General features: G+C 41.1%; 2 protein-coding genes across 3 annotated transcripts; one reads left to right on the top strand and one right to left on the bottom strand.

Annotated features, from left to right (window-relative positions):
- Positions 1-279: 279 nt before the first annotated feature.
- Positions 280-10,912, bottom strand: UNC50 (unc-50 inner nuclear membrane RNA binding protein). 2 transcript variants are annotated; one of them, XM_045550194.1, is made up of 6 exons: positions 10,782-10,912; positions 9,645-9,928; positions 8,387-8,507; positions 2,385-2,524; positions 2,198-2,299; positions 280-606 (listed from the first exon to the last, which is right to left on the bottom strand). In XM_045550194.1, the coding sequence occupies exons 2-6, from the start codon at positions 9,922-9,924 to the stop codon at positions 470-472; spliced, it is 780 nt and encodes a 259-aa protein (XP_045406150.1). In that variant the 5' UTR covers positions 9,925-9,928; positions 10,782-10,912; the 3' UTR covers positions 280-469. The 2 variants fall into 2 exon arrangements, with proteins under 2 accessions (XP_045406150.1, XP_045406151.1); XM_045550195.1 differs by lacking the exon at positions 10,782-10,912 and adding an exon at positions 10,596-10,765.
- A 67-nt stretch (positions 10,913-10,979) lies between these two features.
- On the top strand, positions 10,980-17,257 carry LOC123637229 (cytochrome c oxidase assembly factor 5). Its single transcript, XM_045550189.1, has 3 exons — positions 10,980-11,195; positions 14,015-14,098; positions 16,954-17,257. Exons 1-3 carry the CDS (start codon positions 11,097-11,099, stop codon positions 16,993-16,995), a joined length of 225 nt encoding a protein of 74 aa, XP_045406145.1. The 5' UTR covers positions 10,980-11,096; the 3' UTR covers positions 16,996-17,257.
- Positions 17,258-20,859: the final 3,602 nt, after the last annotated feature.

Here is a 20,859-nt window from a genome sequence, read left to right as displayed (position 1 = left end):
TGACATTACAGGTTGAAGAGGCTTTTGAAGGTTAGGCTGGGATCTGGTGGCCTATATACATGTTTAAAATACAGCTCGTTAGAAATGAGGTAGACTATGTACCTGGCCAGGAACTATCATCAGGAGAAAGGTGAGTGTATGCTTATTACCTCATTCTCTAAATATTAATATTCTCTCAGAAATACTTAATTCATGTTAGTTTACATTTCTGTTTTTCCCATGCCCTTAGTATTTAATATATAGCTCTTATGTGTACAAATACAATGAATAAAATGCATGTTTTAGCTTAAAAAATATTTATTATAGAAATGTACATTTAATTAGTTTCAAGGAATGTACCTGACAAGTGTTAACATGTATATTCAAATTTGCAAACTTTACACCTTTATCTACAAAGAATTTATTTACAAGTTTTACAAGAAATCACTTCATCAATACTGTTGACACAGTTAAGATTGGATATTCTTTTTCACTTCACCCTGTACTTGTAGAAAGAACACAGAGCATGGGTAAAGTTCCATCCCAGTGCTAGTGACAGCCCGTAGAGTAGGATGAGAGGTGCGAATGGATAGAGAAGAATTACTGTATTTTTCAAAAATGGCAGTGCTGGAAAAGAAACAAATACATATTGATTTTTTTAAAAAAGCAAATACAACTAATAACATTTTGAAAGACAGCTCTTCAGCATGGGGTGGCCAAAAAAGAATGCATACTTTGAGTCGCTAAGATTTTGCTATTTATAGCCAGAACGATACTACTTTTCCCACTCTTCTGTGTTGCCTCCCTTGTTTCAGGCTGTGACCAAACTGAGGCGTGGGATTATTCCAGCACAGTGGCTGAGTGGGAAACACACTGGGACTGAGAGGTTAAGAGTAAAAGACAAACCTCACAAATGTTCATGAAAACTGGTGAACTGAAACTTGTGAACTACCTCAGAAGGCTCTACGAGTCCATCTTACAGTACACAGATGATGTAAGAAAAAAAAAAACCCAGCTTTTAACTATTAGAGATTTTCCAGTGTACAAAGCATCACACCCCCACTTTGAGATGGTGTGAGCTCAACTAATATCGCAAGCTTTAGGAAAGAACTAAAACTCTTAAATCTGTCCCGTTATCCACGTTTCTTGCTCATTGCTTAGTTAGTGGCACCCTACCCCCATGCATTCTGACCAAAATATTTCTCATACAGTTGTTAAGCAGAAACTGAGCTGTACTCAAAATGTCCCACACGGGAGGGAGTTACCAGGAGAGTGTTTGAACATCCACTCAGAGAACCACAGTGTTGGAGTGTCCTAATCACAAAACACTTTCTCAAAATATTTGAAAATTCTTTATAACGTTTCTCTTCAGGTTTCTAAACATCTCCCCTGGACTCCCAATGCCCAAATCAAGGCCTTACACTGAGGGGGGTTAAGTGGAACAACCCGGACTAGAGGAGCCAATCCTGTAAGAGCTCCTTGTGTCCACAGTTAGGTCCTAACCATCCAGAGAACAAGGAAAGGCTAAAAAAAAAAGTCTGTATATATAATGCTAACAAAGTTTCTAGATTTTATTTAGCTTTAATGGTGGTCATTATTTAATGTAAATGAAGAAAAATGCATAAATGAATTCAAGCCCAGGATTTACTGTCCCCAGGACATATTTATAAATTTATTCTTAAATCCTGTTGTGATCTTGTGTGTTCATCTACAGAACCATACAGTGAGCATAAATACTAAAAATGAGGCAAAAGTATGATTCAAAAAGCTTTTGAACAAATTCAGTTGATAAACCTATGTGACCAGAGGTTGGGGCCCAACCCTTTCCTCACTCTCTACCTTTACTGTGCTAACCCAGAACCTGAAAGCACAGGAGAAAAGAGAAAAATGGTGCTGCCTTCCTGCCAGCAACTTGGAGATAACAGTGTGGTTTAACACGGTTCCTGGAAATTATAAAATCCGTTATATAAAGGATAATGTTGCTTTCCAGCTGCACAACCAGGGACAAGTTACTTAGTCTCTCTGTGCCTTCGTTTCCTCATTTGAAAAATAGGGATAAGTAAACCTATAGAATTGTTATGAATTAAATGAGATAATTCATATAAAATACTTGGGACAGTGACTGTAAGTGCTCCATAAAGGCAGACTATTAGTATTACAACTTTTCCCCTCTTGTTACGTTCTGAAGCAACCAAAAAAAATTTTTGTAATTACTTACCACTGTATCCTAGGAAGGTTACATAGATATAATAGCCAACAGCAATCAGCCATAAGGTATTTCCAACTAAATATCCAATAAATGTATCTGTTAGGATAACATCTGCCAGAAGAGATACACACAATGAGTCTCTTTATCAAAGCATACAACGAAGACCTTGATAATATTCTGAGACGTTACTACTTACGGTTAATGAAGAAAAGCTGAATAAAATGCAAAATGACTAGGAGTGGATAAAAAGCATTCAGATGCACATCAAAGGCGTAGCCCCACTCCACATCATAGTCTCTGCTCTGTCGTTTCACTAAGTACTTGTTAGAGATGAACCTGAAATGCAAAATTAAATTTTTTCATAATTGTATAAAATTACTTCTATAAATATTTAATGACTACCTTCTGTGTGTCAGACATTCTGAATTCTGGAGATCCAGCAGTAAACAGAACAGACAAAAAAATCCTTGCCTTTAATCTAGTGGGGAAGACTGACAATGACATAAATATGTCAGATGGTAGTACAGAAAAGGCAGTAAAGGAGTGAGAATATAAACTTGAGGTGCAATTTTAAATATAACACTCATTTGGGTAAAGACCTAAGGGCAGTGATGATGCCTGGCACGTGTGAGGAACGGGCAAGGAGACCAGTGTGCCTGTAAGAGGAAAGAAGAAAAGGACCAGGAAATGAAGGCAGAAAAGAAATGGGGAGCCAGGTCTTAAGGAGCCTGTAGCCGTTTTAAAATCTTCGGCTTTTACTCTTGGTGAATTGAGAAACCATCAGGGAATTGTGAGAAGAGTGCCTGACTTTAATGTTTTGACAGGGTCTCCTGGTGGCCAAAGAACAGACTCTACGGACAAGAGTGGAAGCAGAGACCAGTACAGCGGTCCCCAACCTTTTTGGCACCAGGGACCAGTTTCATGGACGCACCTGCCGCTGCTCACCTCCTGCTGTGTGCCCCCCACCCCATTCCTAAGTTTCATGACAGATAATTTCTCCATGGGAAGGGAGCGGGGAGGCCATGGAGCTCTGTGGCCCGGTCCCTAACAGGTCAGGCACTGGAGTTAGAAGGCTATGGCCAGGAAGAGATGAACAGTGTGGCTGGTGACAGGGGGATGAGGAGATGTGGGACACACTAGAGGGGGAAGGTAGAGCCGATGGGGTTAAGTACTGGGCGTGAGGTATGAGAAAGAACAGTCAAGGGTGACAGAGATTTTTGCTGTGAACAAATGGAGATGGAGCTGCCATTAACTGCAAGGGGCTGGCTGCAGGAGTGGCTTTAAGGCAGTAGGACAGCGCAGGAGTTTGGATTCGGACCTATTATGTTGAAGATGCCTATTAGTATGGAGTAAGAAGTTGTACATGAAGTCTTGAGTTCAGAGGAGAGGTCCAAACTATAGATATAAACTCATCATAGTGTAGATGATACTTAAAGCCATGGGCCCAAATGATATCACCAAAAATTAAAAATGAATGTGGACAGCAAGTAGGTCCAAGGTCTAAGACCGGGGTCAACCTCCTATAAAAAGGTGAGGGAAACAGGAGGAACCAGTAAGGGAAAGAGTGACCAGTGACACACCTAGCCATGGGCACTGTTATTCAAGCTTATGTCATTGTTCACAACACAGCCTACTAGTTGTTCAGTTAAACTTTGAATGAACAAAAAGTAAAATATCCAGGTAATAGAAAAGTAGATCTTAAAAGAACACAATTTGTATTATAAACGTCTTAGAAAGTCAATGTACTTTTTTATGTCATTTCAATTCAAGGATATAATTAAGAAAATGCTATTCCTACAGTGGAAATGAAAACAGAAAAGAAAGAAGATAAACATAGCATAGTACTAATAATCCCACACTTAGTTATCTGAAAATGTCAAAATACCACTATTTCACTTGAGCAAATTGGAGCTTATCAAGACATTTTGTTTTAGCCAAGAACATGTGCTATTAAAATTTTATGGAATTAACATGTAGCTCACTCTCCAATGGCTCCCTTTCTACAGTCATCCCCTGCTCCTCCTGGTCCCTGTTTATCCCTTAAATGCGTGGTTTCCAAGTTTCTTTCCTCCCCTACTCTGAGTCTTCACTCTAGAACACAGATACACCTCCTGAGAGCACTCAAAGGCACTGTGGTTCTCACCTCTACCTCCATGTTAATAAGCCAGTCATGCCCATGTCATGGCCCAGGCTGTTATCTCTAGGTCTAGCATCAGCGACCTCAGTGTCTACTGACCTTCATATTTCCACTAAATTCCCAACACAGCCCACATGGAATGCCTCATCTACACCTGCCACTTACTTAGTCACCTAAGCCCAAAGCTTGCACGCCATCCCCAAGGAGGCCTCAGCCTCTCTCTCCTCCTCCTCATATCCTGTTGTCACAGGAAGCTCTCGAATCCATCTCTTCTCTCTATCCCTGTTATCACCATGCTACTCTGGGCATCCTCTACTCTTAGGCAGACCCTTGCAATTGTATCCAAGCTTGCCCACTTCTCCAACTCCTCCAATGTCACAGAAAAGATTTCTCGTAAGGTATGAATCTGATGATTCCCCTACTTCAAGGTCTCCAAGCTCCCCACCTCTCTTCCACTCCCAACCTACAGACACAGCCTATGAGATTAAGTCCGATTTTTCCCCTGAATTGCACTGAGGCCAATTTCTGTAGTCATATCTTCTCCCTAGGCATTCAGCATCACCCTGTGCTCCCACACCTAGCACGGTGTCCCATACTTCTATGCCTTTGCACTTGCAATTCACATCTCCCCAAAACATCTCCTTACGTTAGTTCCTGTGGCACCTCTGAGATGATCACAAGTGCATGTAATCATTTCTATTTCTAGTTTCTCACACATTTCACAACACAACATAGGTTCTCAAAAATACGCGGAGTCCTTTGCTATTTAACTCAAACAATGATACACTCATACAAAAGGTGTGAAACACCAGATTGACCTGGTTTCTGTGGCCCTCCAGAATCAATACATTCATGGTAGAATGCTTGCTACAAACCAAATTATTCCCTTAAAAATCTTATTCTTTGAATTTTTTCATATACCATGTGTTTTTCATTGATTGGTTGATAAGGAATACATGACTCACGTTAGTTAGCAGTGTTAATTTTAGGCCAGATTTAGAATTTTAGATTAGTGGTGCACAGCATTTACTGACTAGTGCATATAAAACCTGTTCCATACTAGTCAGAAGTTACAAAGGAAAAGATGTGCATATCTCATTTTATCGAGCTTTGCTTTACTGTGCTTTGCAGATATTGCATTTTTTACAAATTGAAGGTTTGTGGCAAACCTGTGTCAAGCAAATCATTGGCGCCATTTTGTTCAACAGCATGTGTCTGTGTCAGCATTTTTTAGCAATAAAGTATTTTTAAATTAAAGTATGCATATTTTTAGATGTAATCGTATGGCACATTTAATAGACTACAGTGTAACGTGCACATAACTTCAATATGCACTGGGAAACAAATTTGTGTGACTCGCTTCATTTTGATATTTGCTTTATTGCAGTGGGCTGGAATAGAACCTTGCTATCTCTGAGGTACACCTGTAAAAGACTGGTATCATCAGTTGGTATCAGAGTTTTGTTTAAAATATTAATCAAAACTACCACATGTTGAACACTTAACTGTGTGCCAGCCAGGTAATTTTCACACCACAATCTTCCTCAAAAACCTGACAAAATAGGCAATTAACTCCATTTTTACAAAAGAGGAGACTGGGACCAAGAGTTATACAAAAGACCAAGCTGGCATTTGAACCCAAGTTTCCCTGTGATTAAAATGTTCCACAGTGTTTTCTCTAATACACAATGACCACCACCCCTACTCAACCACTGGCCTCCTACTGAGATCACTGGCCACATTCGCTGCCCTTCATCCAGCATGCCAACCACACAGGAGCACTTCATCTGTGAGACAACTGAAAAACCAAACACTAGGTTTATGCTCAGTACACTGCTGTTGTCAAATCAATACAAATGAAGTAAGACCAAGAACGCTTTCAATAAAAGCTCTGTGTGTGTGTGTGTGTGTGTGTGTGTGTGTGTGTGTGTGTGTGTGTCTGTGTGTTTTCTCTCAGCAGGAAGGCACCAGAAGTTTTTAAAAAAAATCCTTCTTTGAATCAACATTGTTAAAAAGTCTATACTACCCAAAGTGATCTACAGATTCAATGCAATCCCTATTAAATTACCAACATCATTTTTCACAGATAGAGAAAAAATAATTTTACGCTTTGTATGGAACCAGAGAAGACCCTGTTTAGCATAAGCAATTTTAGGCAGTAAGAACAAAATGGGAGGTATTAATTTACCAGACTTCAAACTATACTACAAGGCTGTGGTTATTAAAACTGCATGGTATTGGCACAAGTGCAGGGACACAGATGAGTGGAACAGAACAGAAAATCCAGATATAAAACCATCCTCATATAGCCATCTAATCTTTGACAAAGCAGACAAAAACATACTCTGGGGAAAAGAATCCTTATTCAATAAATGGTGCTGGGAAAACTGGATAGCCACATGTAGAAGACTGAAACAGGACCCACACCTTTCACCTCTCACAAAAAATCAAATCACGGTGGATAACAGATTTAAACCTTAGGAGTGAAACTATTAGAATTCTAGAAGAAAATGTGGGAAAGACTCTTATAGACATTGGCCTAGGCAAAGAATTTATGAAAAAGACCCCTAAGGCAATCACTACAACAACAAAAATAAATAAATGGGACCTGATTAAATTAAAAAGCTTCTGCACAGCCAAAGAAACAGTCACGAGAGCAGACAACCTACAGAATGGGAAAAAATTTTCGCATGCTACACATCTGATAAAGGACTGATAACTAGAATCTATTTAGAACTCAGGAAAATCAGCAAGAAAAAAATCAAACAACCCTATCAAAAAGTGGGCAAATGACATGAATAGAAATTTTTCAAAAGAAGATAGAAGAATGGCCAACAAACATATGAAAAAATGCTCAACATCTCTAATCATCAGGGAAATGCAAATCAAAACTACAATGAGATATCACTTAACTCCAGGGAGAATGGCCTTTATCAAAAAGTCCCATAACAACAAATGTTGGTGTGGATGCGGAGAGACAGGAACACTCATACACTGCTGGTGGGACTGCAAACTAGTGCAACCCCTGCGGAAAGCAATATGGAGATACCTTAAACAGATACAAGTAGACCTACCATTTGATCCAGCAATCCCATTATTAGGCATCTACCCAAAAGAACAAAAGACATTCTATAAAAAAGACATCTGCACCGGAATGTTTATAGCAGCACAATTCACAATCGCAAAGATGTGGAAACAACCCAAATGCCCATTAATACATGAGTGGATTAGTAAAATGTGGTATACGTATACCATGGAGTATTACTCAGCTGTAAGAAATAACAGTGATATAGAATCTCTTATGTTCCCTTGGAAAGAGCTGGAACCCATTCTACTAAGTGAAGTATCCCAAGAATGGAAAAATAAGCACCACATGTACTCACCAGCAAACTGGTTTCCCTGATCACCACCTAAGTGCACATATAGGAATAACATTCATTGGGTGTCAGGCAGGTGGCAGGGGAGGGGATGGGTATATACATACATAATGAGTGCAATGCACACTGTCTGGGGAATGGACACACTTGAAGCTCTGACTCAGGGGGATGGGGGAAGGCGTGGGCAATATACATAACCTAAACTTTTGTACCCCCATAATAAGCTGAAATTAAAAAAAAATCCTTCTGTTTCAAGTATACTTCAAATGTCAAAGATTCAAAGTAAGACTGCATAAAATAGCCCCCTAGATCTAAATGAATCTAAGCACTATGGAACATTTAAACATCTAGAAGTGGTCCTTACTGACAAATGCAGAAAACCATGCCATCATCCAGACAACTTAAGCAGACTTGGCTAAATGCATAATATTATATTTTTGCAAAATCAGGGATTTTGTTAGCATGACAATCATTATTTCAATTATTTGGTGCACTTTGACAATATACACCATTGCTTACTTTTTGTACCAATACAGGAGAGCAAGTTATAATAATCTTGGCAGTCAAAATTGACCGTTTCAGATAATCTATCTTGGTTTCAATTTCCATCAGCTATTGTAGCTCTGAAGCAAACAAATGGATACTCTACAGCAGCATCTGAAAAACCAAAGGTATGGTACTTACCACATTAAAGTTGATATCAGAAGACCAACACCTACACAATCTATGAATACAACCCAAAGGAGGAGCTTTATTGTCTCAAAAAATCCCATGTCCAGCACAAAGCCAAATCCTATAGTGGACACTGAAAGAAAGATTCACAAGATTCACTGAGGCACTTTCCTAGGTTCTGGGGATATAGAACACAATCCCTGTCCTCTAAATGCTCATAGTCTAGTGGGGGAGACAGACATGGCACCAAAACTCCCATGACATAATGTTATTGCACACTTAATAGACTACAGTATAATGTGCATATAACTTCAATAGGCACTGGGAAACAAATTTGTGTGACTTGCTTCACTTTCATATTTGCTTTACTGCAGTGGGCTGGAACAGAACCTATGATATCTCTGAGGCATGCCTGTAAAAGACTGGTATCATCAGAAGTTACAGTATCAGAGTTTTGTTTAAAATATTAATAGCTACCACATGTTGAACACTTAACTATGTGCCAGCCAGATAATTTTCACACCACAGTCCTCCTCAAAAGCCTGACAACATAGGCAATTAACTCCATTTTACAAAAGAGGAGGCTGGGATGAAGAGTCCCAGGTGTGTGATTTGTAACTGATGTAGCTATTTATACCACCTGGGAACACAGCGTTGCCACTGAGATAGTTTAAGTTGACTGAGGAGGGCCCTTGCCAGCCTAGTTCACCACAGTAGCCCCAGCATTTAGAACAGCACCAGTACAGAGAAGGCACTCACAAATTTTTAGTCCAGTTAAATTTAAAGGTGCACAACATCCTACAGATTTCAGTATCTCACAAACTTCAACACCCTAAAGGTGATCAGAACCCTTGCATTACAGCACTGGAGAACTTAAAAGTAGTTTCTCAAGTTCACATCAGTACTTTCAGAACTCTCGCTCTGGATTGCCTGATTGTGAAATGCAATTTCCAATCTCCACATTCCTTTTCATAGTAAGTTGGCATTTGGGTACCAATTCATAGTAGTTAAAAGACACGGAGTGAATATTGTTCCCTGCTTTTCAAACTCCTGAGGTAAAAGTTTACTCTGGCATCTGCTTGGGACTGGTAGAACCAGGAAGAGTACAACCTTTTTTTTCCTGTGAGATTTTTGAAGCTTTATAAAAAAAGGAAGAAATAGCTTCAAACATCCCCAGATTCTGACCTACTACACATTTATAACAAAAGATCCTCCAAAGACAACAGTTCAATGTGTTCTTAAAGTCTATTGCAGGTAAACTGACACTTACCACAGAGCCAGATACTTAATAGGACCAAGAAAGCAGGGTCATCTCTGGCCCACTGGTCCTTTGTCTGCTTTCGGTAATGAAAGTTTCTATAAACTCTCTGTGGGGAAGTAAACAGGTAGAGCATCTGCCAAGCCGCAAACTCAAAGTCCATCTGCCGGAAACGAAAAAGCCTTCTCAGGTATTTGTAGCGTTTTGCTCCAGCTGTGTGTCTCGCTGCATCCCTGGAATTCAAGACTCCGTTCCCCTGCATAGAGGAATTCACTGAAGTACTTGGTAACATCTTCCTAGACGAAGAAAAAAAAAATTCTTTTACACATAATCTGAAGAAACTTTCGGCTACCAGCACCCCTCTTCTGAGTTATTTAGCAAGATCACATTGCATGTTCTCCACAACTCTAGAGAAGCGTCAGGAGTCAAAAGCAAATGCAGCTGGTTCTGAGGCTCATCTTGAGGCTGGAGAACTGCAGACTGCACCGCACGCAAGGGTGACACCTCGCCTTTCTGAACAACCACCGTCTGAACCACCCCACGACACTTAGCCAGGGGCCACGCCCTCCCCAGACTTCGCCTCCCTGTGCTTCTGTTTCCCTTCCCTCCGCTGATGGCCAGCAAGCTCCCCGTCAGCAGAATGGGATGAAAAGACAAAGCACTCCAATCCCGAGTGTTTTACTCTCAGCAGGAGCAACGACAGCGGTAGTCCAGTCCAACCAGTCGGAAGCGCAGTGAGCGCAGGTCACCGCCCGGCCGCCCAGTCCCCGACTCCACTTCGCAGGCCTCCGGGACAAGCGCCGGGCCGGCTCTCGCTGCCCACCCCCCGCCCCGGGCCGCAGGTGCGGCTGCCAGATTTAGCAACTAAAAACACAGAACGCCCAGTTACATTCGACTTTCAAACAACGAACGAATAATTTTTTGGTATGAGTATGTCTCAAGCAGTGTCTCGCACATGCTTACACTAAAAGTTATTCCTTTATCTGAGATTCAAACGTAACGTCCTTGTTTTCTCTGGCAACTCTGCTGCGGGCCGAGGGGCCGGACCGGCACTCCCGGGCCGCAGAGACGCCGCACCAAGCGCTGTCGGAGGAAACGGCCCAGCGCGACCCCGGGCCGCGCGCGGGCAGAGCAGTCCTGCGGCCTCACCTGGAGCCCCGCGGCGGCCTTGACACGGGTCCGCGGCAGCCCACCACCTCCGCCCAGCAGCCGGGCCCCACCCCCGCCAGGCCGTCCTCCCTTCCGGCAGCGCAGCCCGCTCTCCGGACGCGCCGCGTCACCTGCGCCCACTTCCGCCGCGCCCGCACAGCCTCTCAGGCTCCCGTAGTTTCTGAGGTCCCCCGGAAGTTGTTACGGCCAGCTTCCGGTCTGCCGCAGGGGGCTCCGCTCGCTGCCTGCCTGGTCGCGAACGTAGTAGACTAGTAGGGTCGAGGCTGGCGGGCTGCAGCAGGTGCAGACACCGTCATGCCCCGGTATTACGAAGACAAGCCGGAGGGCGGTGCATGCGCGGGCGTGAAGGAGGACCTGGGCGCATGTCTGCTGGAGTCGGATTGTGTGCTCCAGGTAGCGCGGCCGGGCGCTCCGGGTGGCGATGACCCGGGCTGCAACCGCGTCGGCCAGCGGTGGCGGTCGATAGCCTGACTTAGCGTTAGTCTTTCTGGGTAGCGTCTCAGAGAAGAGGTGACATTTGAGCTGAATCTTAAAGGTTGAGTAGTAGTTTCTCAAGTAAAGGAGTGGGGATGGTTGTTTAGGGTAAAATGTGAAAGAACAGCAAATGCAGAGGCAGGGAGATGTGGGCGGGCCGGGAGGAGCTAGTGCCCAGCGGTGTGACAGAAGGCTTGGGAGGAAGGTTGCAGCCAGATATGAAGGGCCGTGTGTGTCAGGGTGAGGAGGCTGGATTTTCTCCTGACATTCAGCATCAGGAAGGCCACAGAGATGAGCGTCAGCAGGAAGAAAGTACACAGAATAGGACTGAGGAAAGAAACTGTGGCAGTGGAGGACAATACTGGTGGCTAGAGAATTCCAGGTTGGTTTTTTGCAGGGGTTGATTTAGCAAACATTTATTGAGTGCGAAGCTCTAATTCAGGGACCAAATACTGATGAATGGGGCAAGTGTTGAAAGTGGATCTCTGGAAGGCTAGAAAGCTGTAGGCAGAGATTATGACCAGGACACCTGTTGCAGACTTTGCTTTCCCCCCAGAGTGTGTGGTCTTATTGATACTGGATTTGTTGAAGTAGAAGAACCTGAAGTTTATAAACAGCCCTTTTAATGGAAGTTCATTTAGTTTGTGTTAAATTCATCCTGAATGGTGTCTTCATCTGCAGTCTAAAAGGGCATCCACCACCCACCACTCCCCACTGGGGACTCTGAAGACCAAGGTCTGGAACCTCTGCTGAGGTCTGTGCCTCTTCTGTATGGCCACCTCGTTTGATTCCTTAACTTCTTGATTAAAGTAGTTAATCTGATCTCATGCCAGATGGGTGCTGTCATCTCTTCTTGCCAATCTTGAAGCCACCTGAAACCTGTGGCACCTCAATGTAGGGAGAAATTCAACATAAATAATGTAGTTCTAGGTACCTTGAGAGATAGTCAAGGAGCTAGAGAAGCTCAGAGACACTCAAGGTAATGGTAATAAGGATGTAAATTCTGGCGGGAATGGAGAGGAGAGGCAAGGAAAAAGCAGATTCAATAGGCATCTCTTGGATAGACTTCTTAGGATTTAATTACTCTTAGGAGATCAAAAACATTGAAACTATGCCAGAGGAACCTCACTCATCACAGGGTATCTCCTTTGTGTCTTCATTAATAGCTTCTAGACCTGGTGACTCTTCATTAGAATCACCTGGAGGTAGGAGCAGCTGAAAAATACAGATTCCACTGCTGCCCTCACCCCACCCCCAATAAGTTAAAAGTTTCCTGGGTTGGTGCTTGGGCATAGCCATGTTTGGGAGCACTGATTGGTCTTGACCTCAAGAGGCAAAAACAACTTGCGAGTGCATTAGTTAGGATATAGGTTCAAGTACATGTTACAGAGACCCAGAATAACTGGCTTAAACAAGATAATTCTCTCTCTTGCTCTTGTGCCTGTAAGTGAGGGCCTGTGTCATTTCCCTCAATCTTCCATGAACCCAGGCACTTGATCTTGTGGCTCTAGGTGCTGTGGTAGGAGATGGCATGTTACTCTCATACTTACGGTCCAAGATTGCTCTGCTTCCCATCATCAGGTCTAGTAACCTTATGGAGTAAAATGGGGAAAGGGGACATGGCTTTTTCCTTTCAGGACCACCCAGAAATTTTATACCCTACTTCCCACACATCGTATTGGCTAGAACTTAGTCACATGACCACATCCAGCTGCAAGGGTGGCTGGGAAATGTAGCCCAGCCATATGCTGGATAAAAAGGAAGAGTAGATATTAAGGGACAACTAGCAGTCTGCCATTCAGGGGAGGGGATGATGAATTAATGTTTCTTAGCTTTAGTGTATCTAGATTGATCTTTCCACCTGGCAATTGGAATATAGGTTGAAAGCTTGTGAAAAAGGCAGCATCTTAGATACAGTTTGAAGAGGCATCATCTTAATAAATTATAGTCTTTTATATAGTGATAGTCTTTTGTCTGCCTCCACATTGTTCATGTGGGCAACATACTCCATCAGTATTGCAGTTTGGGGAGGAATGTACTAGTGAAAGGTAGCTTGCTATTATGATCCATTTTTGAGAATCACTGATGTGTAGGACCCAGGCAGACAACAGACTAGAAAGTGGTCAAGATTCTTGGAGAACAGGAACACCATGGATGTGGTACCCTGTAGCTTTTTTCATAGTTAAAAACTAGCAAAGTGTGACTGGCACTTGCAAAATCAAGGTTGGGGGAGTGGTTGCAGTGATGGGGTTGGAGTGTGAAAATCTGATTGAGGGGAAGTCCCTGGTTATGCAGAGCAGGTGAAATCTGGGTTATGTTTTTCCAAGTTTAAGTCCTCTGGCCTACCTCATTAACATCTATGGGAAGTGTTTAGTACCAACACTAAAAATCTAAAAAGATTTTACTGCATTTAATTCACAATTCTCATCCATAAGGAAACGAAGATATCCATTTATCAATTTTTATATAAACATTTTAAAGAAAAGTATCCCATGGAAACTAGTATTTTCAAGGACTCAAGATTGTGTCCTTAAAGTGCCCAAAAGTTACTTTACAATTTTTTTATTCTACCCCTTTTCTCTGTGAGTACCAAAAATCAAAATGAATTGAGAACGATTTCTTATATAACTTTCTATTTTCCTCTAACATTTTTAAAAAACAACTATTTTCATAAGGACAGTTATTCTGTACTTTGTGAGGAAATTTCCCAGCTGTTTATATTGTTTTATGTGTCACAGGAAGGAAAATCCCCTCGGCAGTGTTTGAAGGAAGGATACTGCAAAGCTTTGAAATATTCATTTTTTGAGTGTAAAAGATCAATGGTAAGTGGTTAAAGATTTTTAAAAGCTTATGCTAAAAATCAGCTATGTGAAGTTAAATATGTGAGTGACTTAATAGTTATAAATAAGTTGCAGTGATATAGTTTGGAAAAAAGATACAGACAGTATTTCTTACTCTAGTAAGCTGAATATTAGGTAGCATTCCTGAAAGCCCGGAGCTAACTATCCTGTTATTCTCTCACTGTGCCAACCACAGCTGCTGACCTGCGTGAATTTCTGAAAGTACCAGAATGAAGTCTTGGCAAGTGTAAATGGTTGAAAGTTGATGTTGGTCACTCTGAATTCAGGTCATTTGGCAATCATCCACAAATCCATAATGTGGAGGTCTGAGGTGTATACACTTTTGCCTTATGTGACTAGGAGAAAATGTCAGTATCTGTGTTCGAATTTTGGAGTGACAGATTGTGGAAAAAGGGCCTGGGAAGGCAATAAAAGTCTCTGGGGTTCTGCTCTAACATTCTTTAATTTGAAAGATCTACAGAGATCTTTGGAATGGAAACTAAGGGCCTTTTCTTGGAGAAAGGAAAGAATGAAATCAGAAATACAAGCATTCTTTTAAAGAAAGCAGTCACTTGGGCTTGAGCATGCTTTTGTTTGTTTAGGAACTACACTGCAAATCCTTTTCTTTTTGTTGACAAAAGAAACAGAGGGTACAGCTATTATGACCCAGAAGCAGTCATAAATAACTTGAGCATGTTAGCTAGCTGCAGGGAGGGTATACAGTTAGATTAAATTTGGCCATGCTGTTTCCTTTCTCAGTGACACAGTTCTCTGCCATCTTTTCCTGTCATTTTATGTAAAAAGAGAGGAGGATTTTCTTGCCTCCCCTCCCATAGTGTTGTTACCCAAGTAAAATACAAGGCTTTAGATTTGTTAAGAATTTTAGAGCATGTTTAGGTAATAGAGAAGTCATGAAGAATACTTGGTGTAGAGATAGTGAATTATATGCTATGTAATCATATCAAATAACTGAATTTAGTCAGCTCCCCGAAATTCCCTGCTCCGTGATCTCCAAAGAAATTAAGATGTCAGAATTTTTATTTCTTTAATTTTCATAATTTATCTACCTTCTGCAGAAATTTCTAACAATCTTGAATAAAAAATAAGAAGTGCTTCTGACCATTTCTAAGTACAAGGCAGAGCTTCACTTATATTTTGACACTAGAAAGAGCACTCTAGGGAACTTTCTAGCAGACTAATGGATTCTTACAGTCTTTCCCCAGGACTCACCATTAGTCCTCCAGAATGAGCAGAGTAATGTCACAACTAACATGACTTCAATCATATATACTTGACAAAAAACAGAAACAACAATTATGTCAGTAATTTTGCTTGCTATTTAAGTCCCACTGAAGATAAAATGGGAACTTTGAATCAGCTGTTCCCACATAGTATGAGTAAGCTCATCAGCTTATGATTCTCACGTTTAAAGATTATTTTTGAAAATATGGCTCTTAGCTACTTCATCTAGTGCTCAGATGAATAAATGGCTAGCTGTCCCACACTGGCTATGTTGGAGCCATTGGTAGGGTTAGTCGCCAAAATAATTCCTTCCTAGAGAATTTCTGGGGAGTGATATTGACTATGCAATTTTGCCTTTTTTTTTTATTTTTTTTTATTTCAGCTCATCATGGGGGTACATAAGTTCAGGTCATATACATTGTCCATGTCCTGCCCATCCCCCCGAGTCAGAGTCCCAAGCGCGTCCGTTCTCATTCTCCAGACAGTGCTCCTGGCACTCATCATGCAGTCATACCTCCATCCCCTCCCCCCCCCCTCCCCGGGTCTGCACCTTCAAGCATGACCATTCCCCAGAGGGTGCGCAACGCACTCGTCATGTAGGCATACACCCATCCCCTCCCCCCACCCCCCCATCCCAGTCTGATATCCAATTGGTATCCTTCCCCGATGTGCATTTAGGTGATGATCAGGGAAACCAATTTTCTGGTGAGTACATGTGATGCTTGTTTTTCCATTCTTTGGATACTTCACTTAGTATAATGGGTTCCAGCTCTCTCCAGGAGAACCAAAGAGATGTCGTATCATCGTTATTTCTTATAGCTGAGTAGTACTCCATGGTATACATATACCACAGTTTACTAATCCATTCGTGGATTGATGGGCACTTGGGTTGTTTCCACATCTTTGCGATTGTGAATTGTGCTGCTATAAACATTCGGGTACAGGTGTCTTTGTTAAAGAATGACTTTTGTTCTTCTGGGTATATGCCCAATAATGGGATTGCTGGATCAAATGGTAGGTCTACTTGAATCTGTTTAAGGTATCTCCATATTGCTTTCCATAGGGGTTGCACTGCAATTTTGCCTTATAAACTGACTTTAGAACCTTCCACTCTACCTCCCACCCTTAAGAAGTAGCTACACTGTGAGGCTAAGTTAAAGAACATGCTGTCAGCCTATGAGGAAGTAATTGACTTGAAGGATTTTTAATCCCAAAATAATTGTGTTACTTTAACATTTTTCAGGGCTCTTCCCCTACTCTCAGTTGCAATTTATTTAAAGATTTCAAATACATTTGAATATTAACCTAAACCTAGAAAGTTTTCTAAAAGAACATGCATTGACTATAGTCCAAAGAAAAAGTAAATGTAACTTGGATTCTACTTGAGAAGAAAATCCTTAGTGATCACCCTTAAGTGGAACTTTTGTTTTTATTGCCATCTTTATTTGTTATTATGTTTGATTGTGGTATCTCTGACAATTGCCTTTTTGATTTTGCTGGAAACTGGTTTACTTCTCTTATGTAGTGACATCCCTTACCAAAGTTGTGTTTAATTAAGTGTATCAAATTTGATTTAATTGTACATTTATTTTCAGTTGGATGCCAGATCAAGATTCAGAGGAAGAAAAGGTTATTGATACCATTATTGAAACCACGATGAAAACAACAAAGGATTTTCTCTGGTCATTAAAACAGAGAAGTCAAAATCGGAAACATCGTTTTTGCTACATCTGTTTGGTTGGACTACTTCCGTGGAACACTGGAGAAAATGGATGAGTTGTGTTTTTGAATATGTATAAAGTAAATGATTCTCTTGATGTAAGTCAGTTTTAGAAGAAAAGTTAATTGAACAGTTATGGGCTGGGAATATAATAAATGTGTTTTGAGAATTGTTCTAAAGCACAAAGAATAGACAGACTGTTATTTTCAAACTTGACTCTTGAATCAAGTTACACAATTTGTACATCTAGAAGGCCACTGACACAATCTATAACATGGAGCCTGTCCAGAAGATGTCTATTGGGAAAGTTTAGGATAAAACTTTCTTTTATTCCATCTGTCCTATTTAGTTCTAAAATAGTGTTTGATTCCTTAGAGAAGAAATACTGCATTTGCACTGATTCACTTAAGTTACAGCCTCAAAAGTTTATTATCATCTGGTATAGCTGGATGCCAAGCCTCAGATAATGTTGCGAGGTCTCTTATCATCATCTCCTGTTTGTCTGTTTCCTGGTTTCATTTGCAGGCTGGTTCTCTCTAAATAATGGGCCACTCCCAGCTGCAGGCCCACATCCTTAAGATCTGTGATCCAAAAAGGAGAGAACTTCCTTTCCCAGGGTCCACAAATCAAATCCTACAAAAGGAGTCTGATCTCCTCTGGATCATCTGCCCTTACACTGGACCAGTCCCTGTGGAGAAGAGATGGGGACCTGTGCTCTTGGCCAGGCCTGGGTCAGATGCACTATCAATGATAACTCCTGTCAGAATCACATTGGATGAGTGGGGGCCCTTATGCTAAAAGGAAAGGGATCTGGAGCAAACTGAAACAACAGGTGTTCACTAGAGAAAGCAAGAATAAAAAGCATGAAGTGGTTGAAAAAACTTAGCATTACAATAATTTTATTCTGACACTTAATACAGTAGAGAGCCAAACAGGAATCCAAGTTTCCAGTTTTATTTTTGTTACTGAAGAATAATGAAGAGCCATAGCTTCTTTATACTTCACAGTTCATTGGAGTTAAAGCAATCAAGGTATTATATAGCTCACTTGCATTTTTAAAGGTTCACCCTAAAAGGCTGTGAGAATTCCACACCAGCAAGGATCACTGTTGCAGAGTATCACGAGGTCTGTTATGCGTACTACTATTCACCAGGAAAGGGAAAATGATGGATTTTTCCAATAACTGTTGTATACTTATTACGTGCTACAACTTTTATTAAAAGTGAAACTCTCTAAAATGTATTTTAGAAAACTGTGTTGTCTTCAAGGTTCATCCATGTTGTAGTATGTATCAAAATTTCCTTCCTTTTTAAGGCCAAATAATATTCCATTGTATGTATATACCACATTTTATCTATTCATCTGTCAATGAACACTTGGGTTGCTTCCACTTTTGGGCCACTGTGAATAATGCTGCTATGTCGTGGGTGTACAAAATATCTCTGAGACCCTGCTTTCAATTCTTAGGAGTATATACCCAGAAGTGGAATTGCCGGATCATACGGTAATTTTTAATTTTTTGAAGAACTGCCATAGTATTTTCCACAGCAGCTGCACTAGTTTGCATTCCCATCAACAGTGTACAAGGGTTCCAATTTTTCCACAGCTTTGCCAACACGTATTTTCTGGGGGTTTTTGTTTGTTTACTGGTCATCTAATGGGTATGAGGTGGCATCTCATTGTGGTTTTGATTTGCATTTCCCTAATGATTAGTGATGCTGAGTATCATTTCATGTGCTTGTTGGCCATTTGTGTCTCCTTTGGAGAAATGTCTATTCAGGTCTTTTGACTGATTTTTCAGTTGGGTTGTTTGCTCTTAGGTTGTTGAAGTTCCTTATATATTCTAGATATGAACCCCTTATCAGATACATGATTTGCAAATTCACATTCTGTAGGTTTCCTTTTCATTTTGTTGATTATATCCTTTGATGCATACAAATTTTTAATTTTGATGTAGTTTATTTTTGCTTTTGGTGACATATCCAAGATATCACTGCCCAATCCAATGAAGCTTTTCCTCTGTGTTTTCTTCTAGGAGTTATATAGTTTTAGCTTTTAGGTTATGTCTTTGGTCCATTTTAACTTTTGTTTATGGTGCAAGGTAAGCCTCCATCTTTATTCTTTTGCATGAGGATATCTGCTTTTCCCCAACATCATTTGTTGAAAAGACTGTCCTTTCCTCAATGAATGATCTTAGCACCCTTGTAGAAAATCATTTGACTACATATACCAGGGTTTATTTCAGGGCTTTATATTTTGTCCTGTTGCTCTGTATCTTATTTATGCCAGTGACACAGTTTTGATTACTGTAGCTCTGTAATAAGTTTTGAAATCAAGAAGTGTAAGATTTCCAGCTTTGTTATTTTCAAGATTGTTCTGGCTATTTGAGATCCCTTGAGATTTCATGTGAATTTTAGGGTGGATTTTTCTATTTCTGCAAAACATGCTGCTGGGATTTTGATAGTGTGTACACTGAATCTGTAGATCACTTTGGATAGTATTCTCATCTTAATATTAGGTCTTTCAGTCCATGCATACAGGATGTCTTCCCATTTATTGGTGTCTTTAGTTTTTTTCCAGCAAAATTTTATAGTTTTCAATATATAAGACTTTTGTCTCCTTGGTTTCCTAAGTATTTTATTTTCTTAATTTCCTTTTCAGATTGTTCATTGAATGATGGGTTGGTTTTTAACATGTAACTTTTATTGTTAAATATAACCAGTATACAGGAAAGTGAATAGGACGTTTGTATATTAACAAATAACTATAAATTGTCATGTAACTTCCATCCAGATCAATAGACCATTGCCTGAAACCCCTATAATGCCTGACTTTCAACAGAAACCCTCACATTCTCTTCAAGTTGGCCATGCTCTGCTCTTAAGTTTGCCTTTTCCTTTGACCTGTTGAATTTGGGTTCTTGTGATGTGTTTAGAATAACTGATTATATATAGAGAAAAGCAATACAGTGAAGTACTTAAATAGGAAAGATTTCAATTGATGACCACAAAAATACCATTTTTAAAATCTCTTTATTCAGTAAACTTTGAGTAGCTCTTTCATAGCAGGCATTACACTTGCTCTTGTGAATACAGAGGTAAAAGACACAACGGACAGGATAGCATGATGTAATAGTCATATTCAACACTCAATGAGGGGAAAATTTTGTTTAAGGTCCAACTCATTCTGTGGGCAGAAATCACCATATAGGAAAGTGTGCCTGAAATGGGCCTTGGAGGAGGAATGAGGCGGCTCAGGCGTTTTCTACCCTCTCTAACCTGTCTCCTCAGCATTTATGTCTGTTAAGTGGTAGAGTGTGACAGACCTGCCTGCACTGGCCTGAAAGGCCCACCGGGGTCTGGCGCAGGCAGGAGTCATGGCAAAGACGGTGCAGAGGCACCAGGGGGCCCAATGGGGAGGGCATCTGGAGAGTGTGGATATTCTGATTCTGCACCCGTGGGGATCTGTCATAGCTTGGGTAGTGATAGCTAATAAAAATAAGACCAAGTTATCATCTATTTGCCAAATGTTAGCACAGGATGGGGAGGGGCGTTCTATCGAGGGTGCAGCTTGGAACTGGAGAAGCCTCCTTGGTGGCCCTGGCAGGGGAGGGGGTGCTTGTGTGGGCCAACTCACAGGATCCCACCTGTTCTCCCCACCTAAAAGTCACCATTCAGTCTCCAGCCAAACTGTAGACCGATCCTGGGGCCAGCGTCCACTGTGCTGGTGCCCGTGGTCAGTGTATGCAAGGCATCAGGTGATCAGTCCTGGCCAGAGCTGC

Source organism: Lemur catta, chromosome 4, assembly GCF_020740605.2.
Source record: "Lemur catta isolate mLemCat1 chromosome 4, mLemCat1.pri, whole genome shotgun sequence".
NCBI classification, from domain to species: Eukaryota; Metazoa; Chordata; class Mammalia; order Primates; family Lemuridae; genus Lemur; species Lemur catta.
This window is presented reverse-complemented; position numbering and strand designations above follow the sequence as displayed.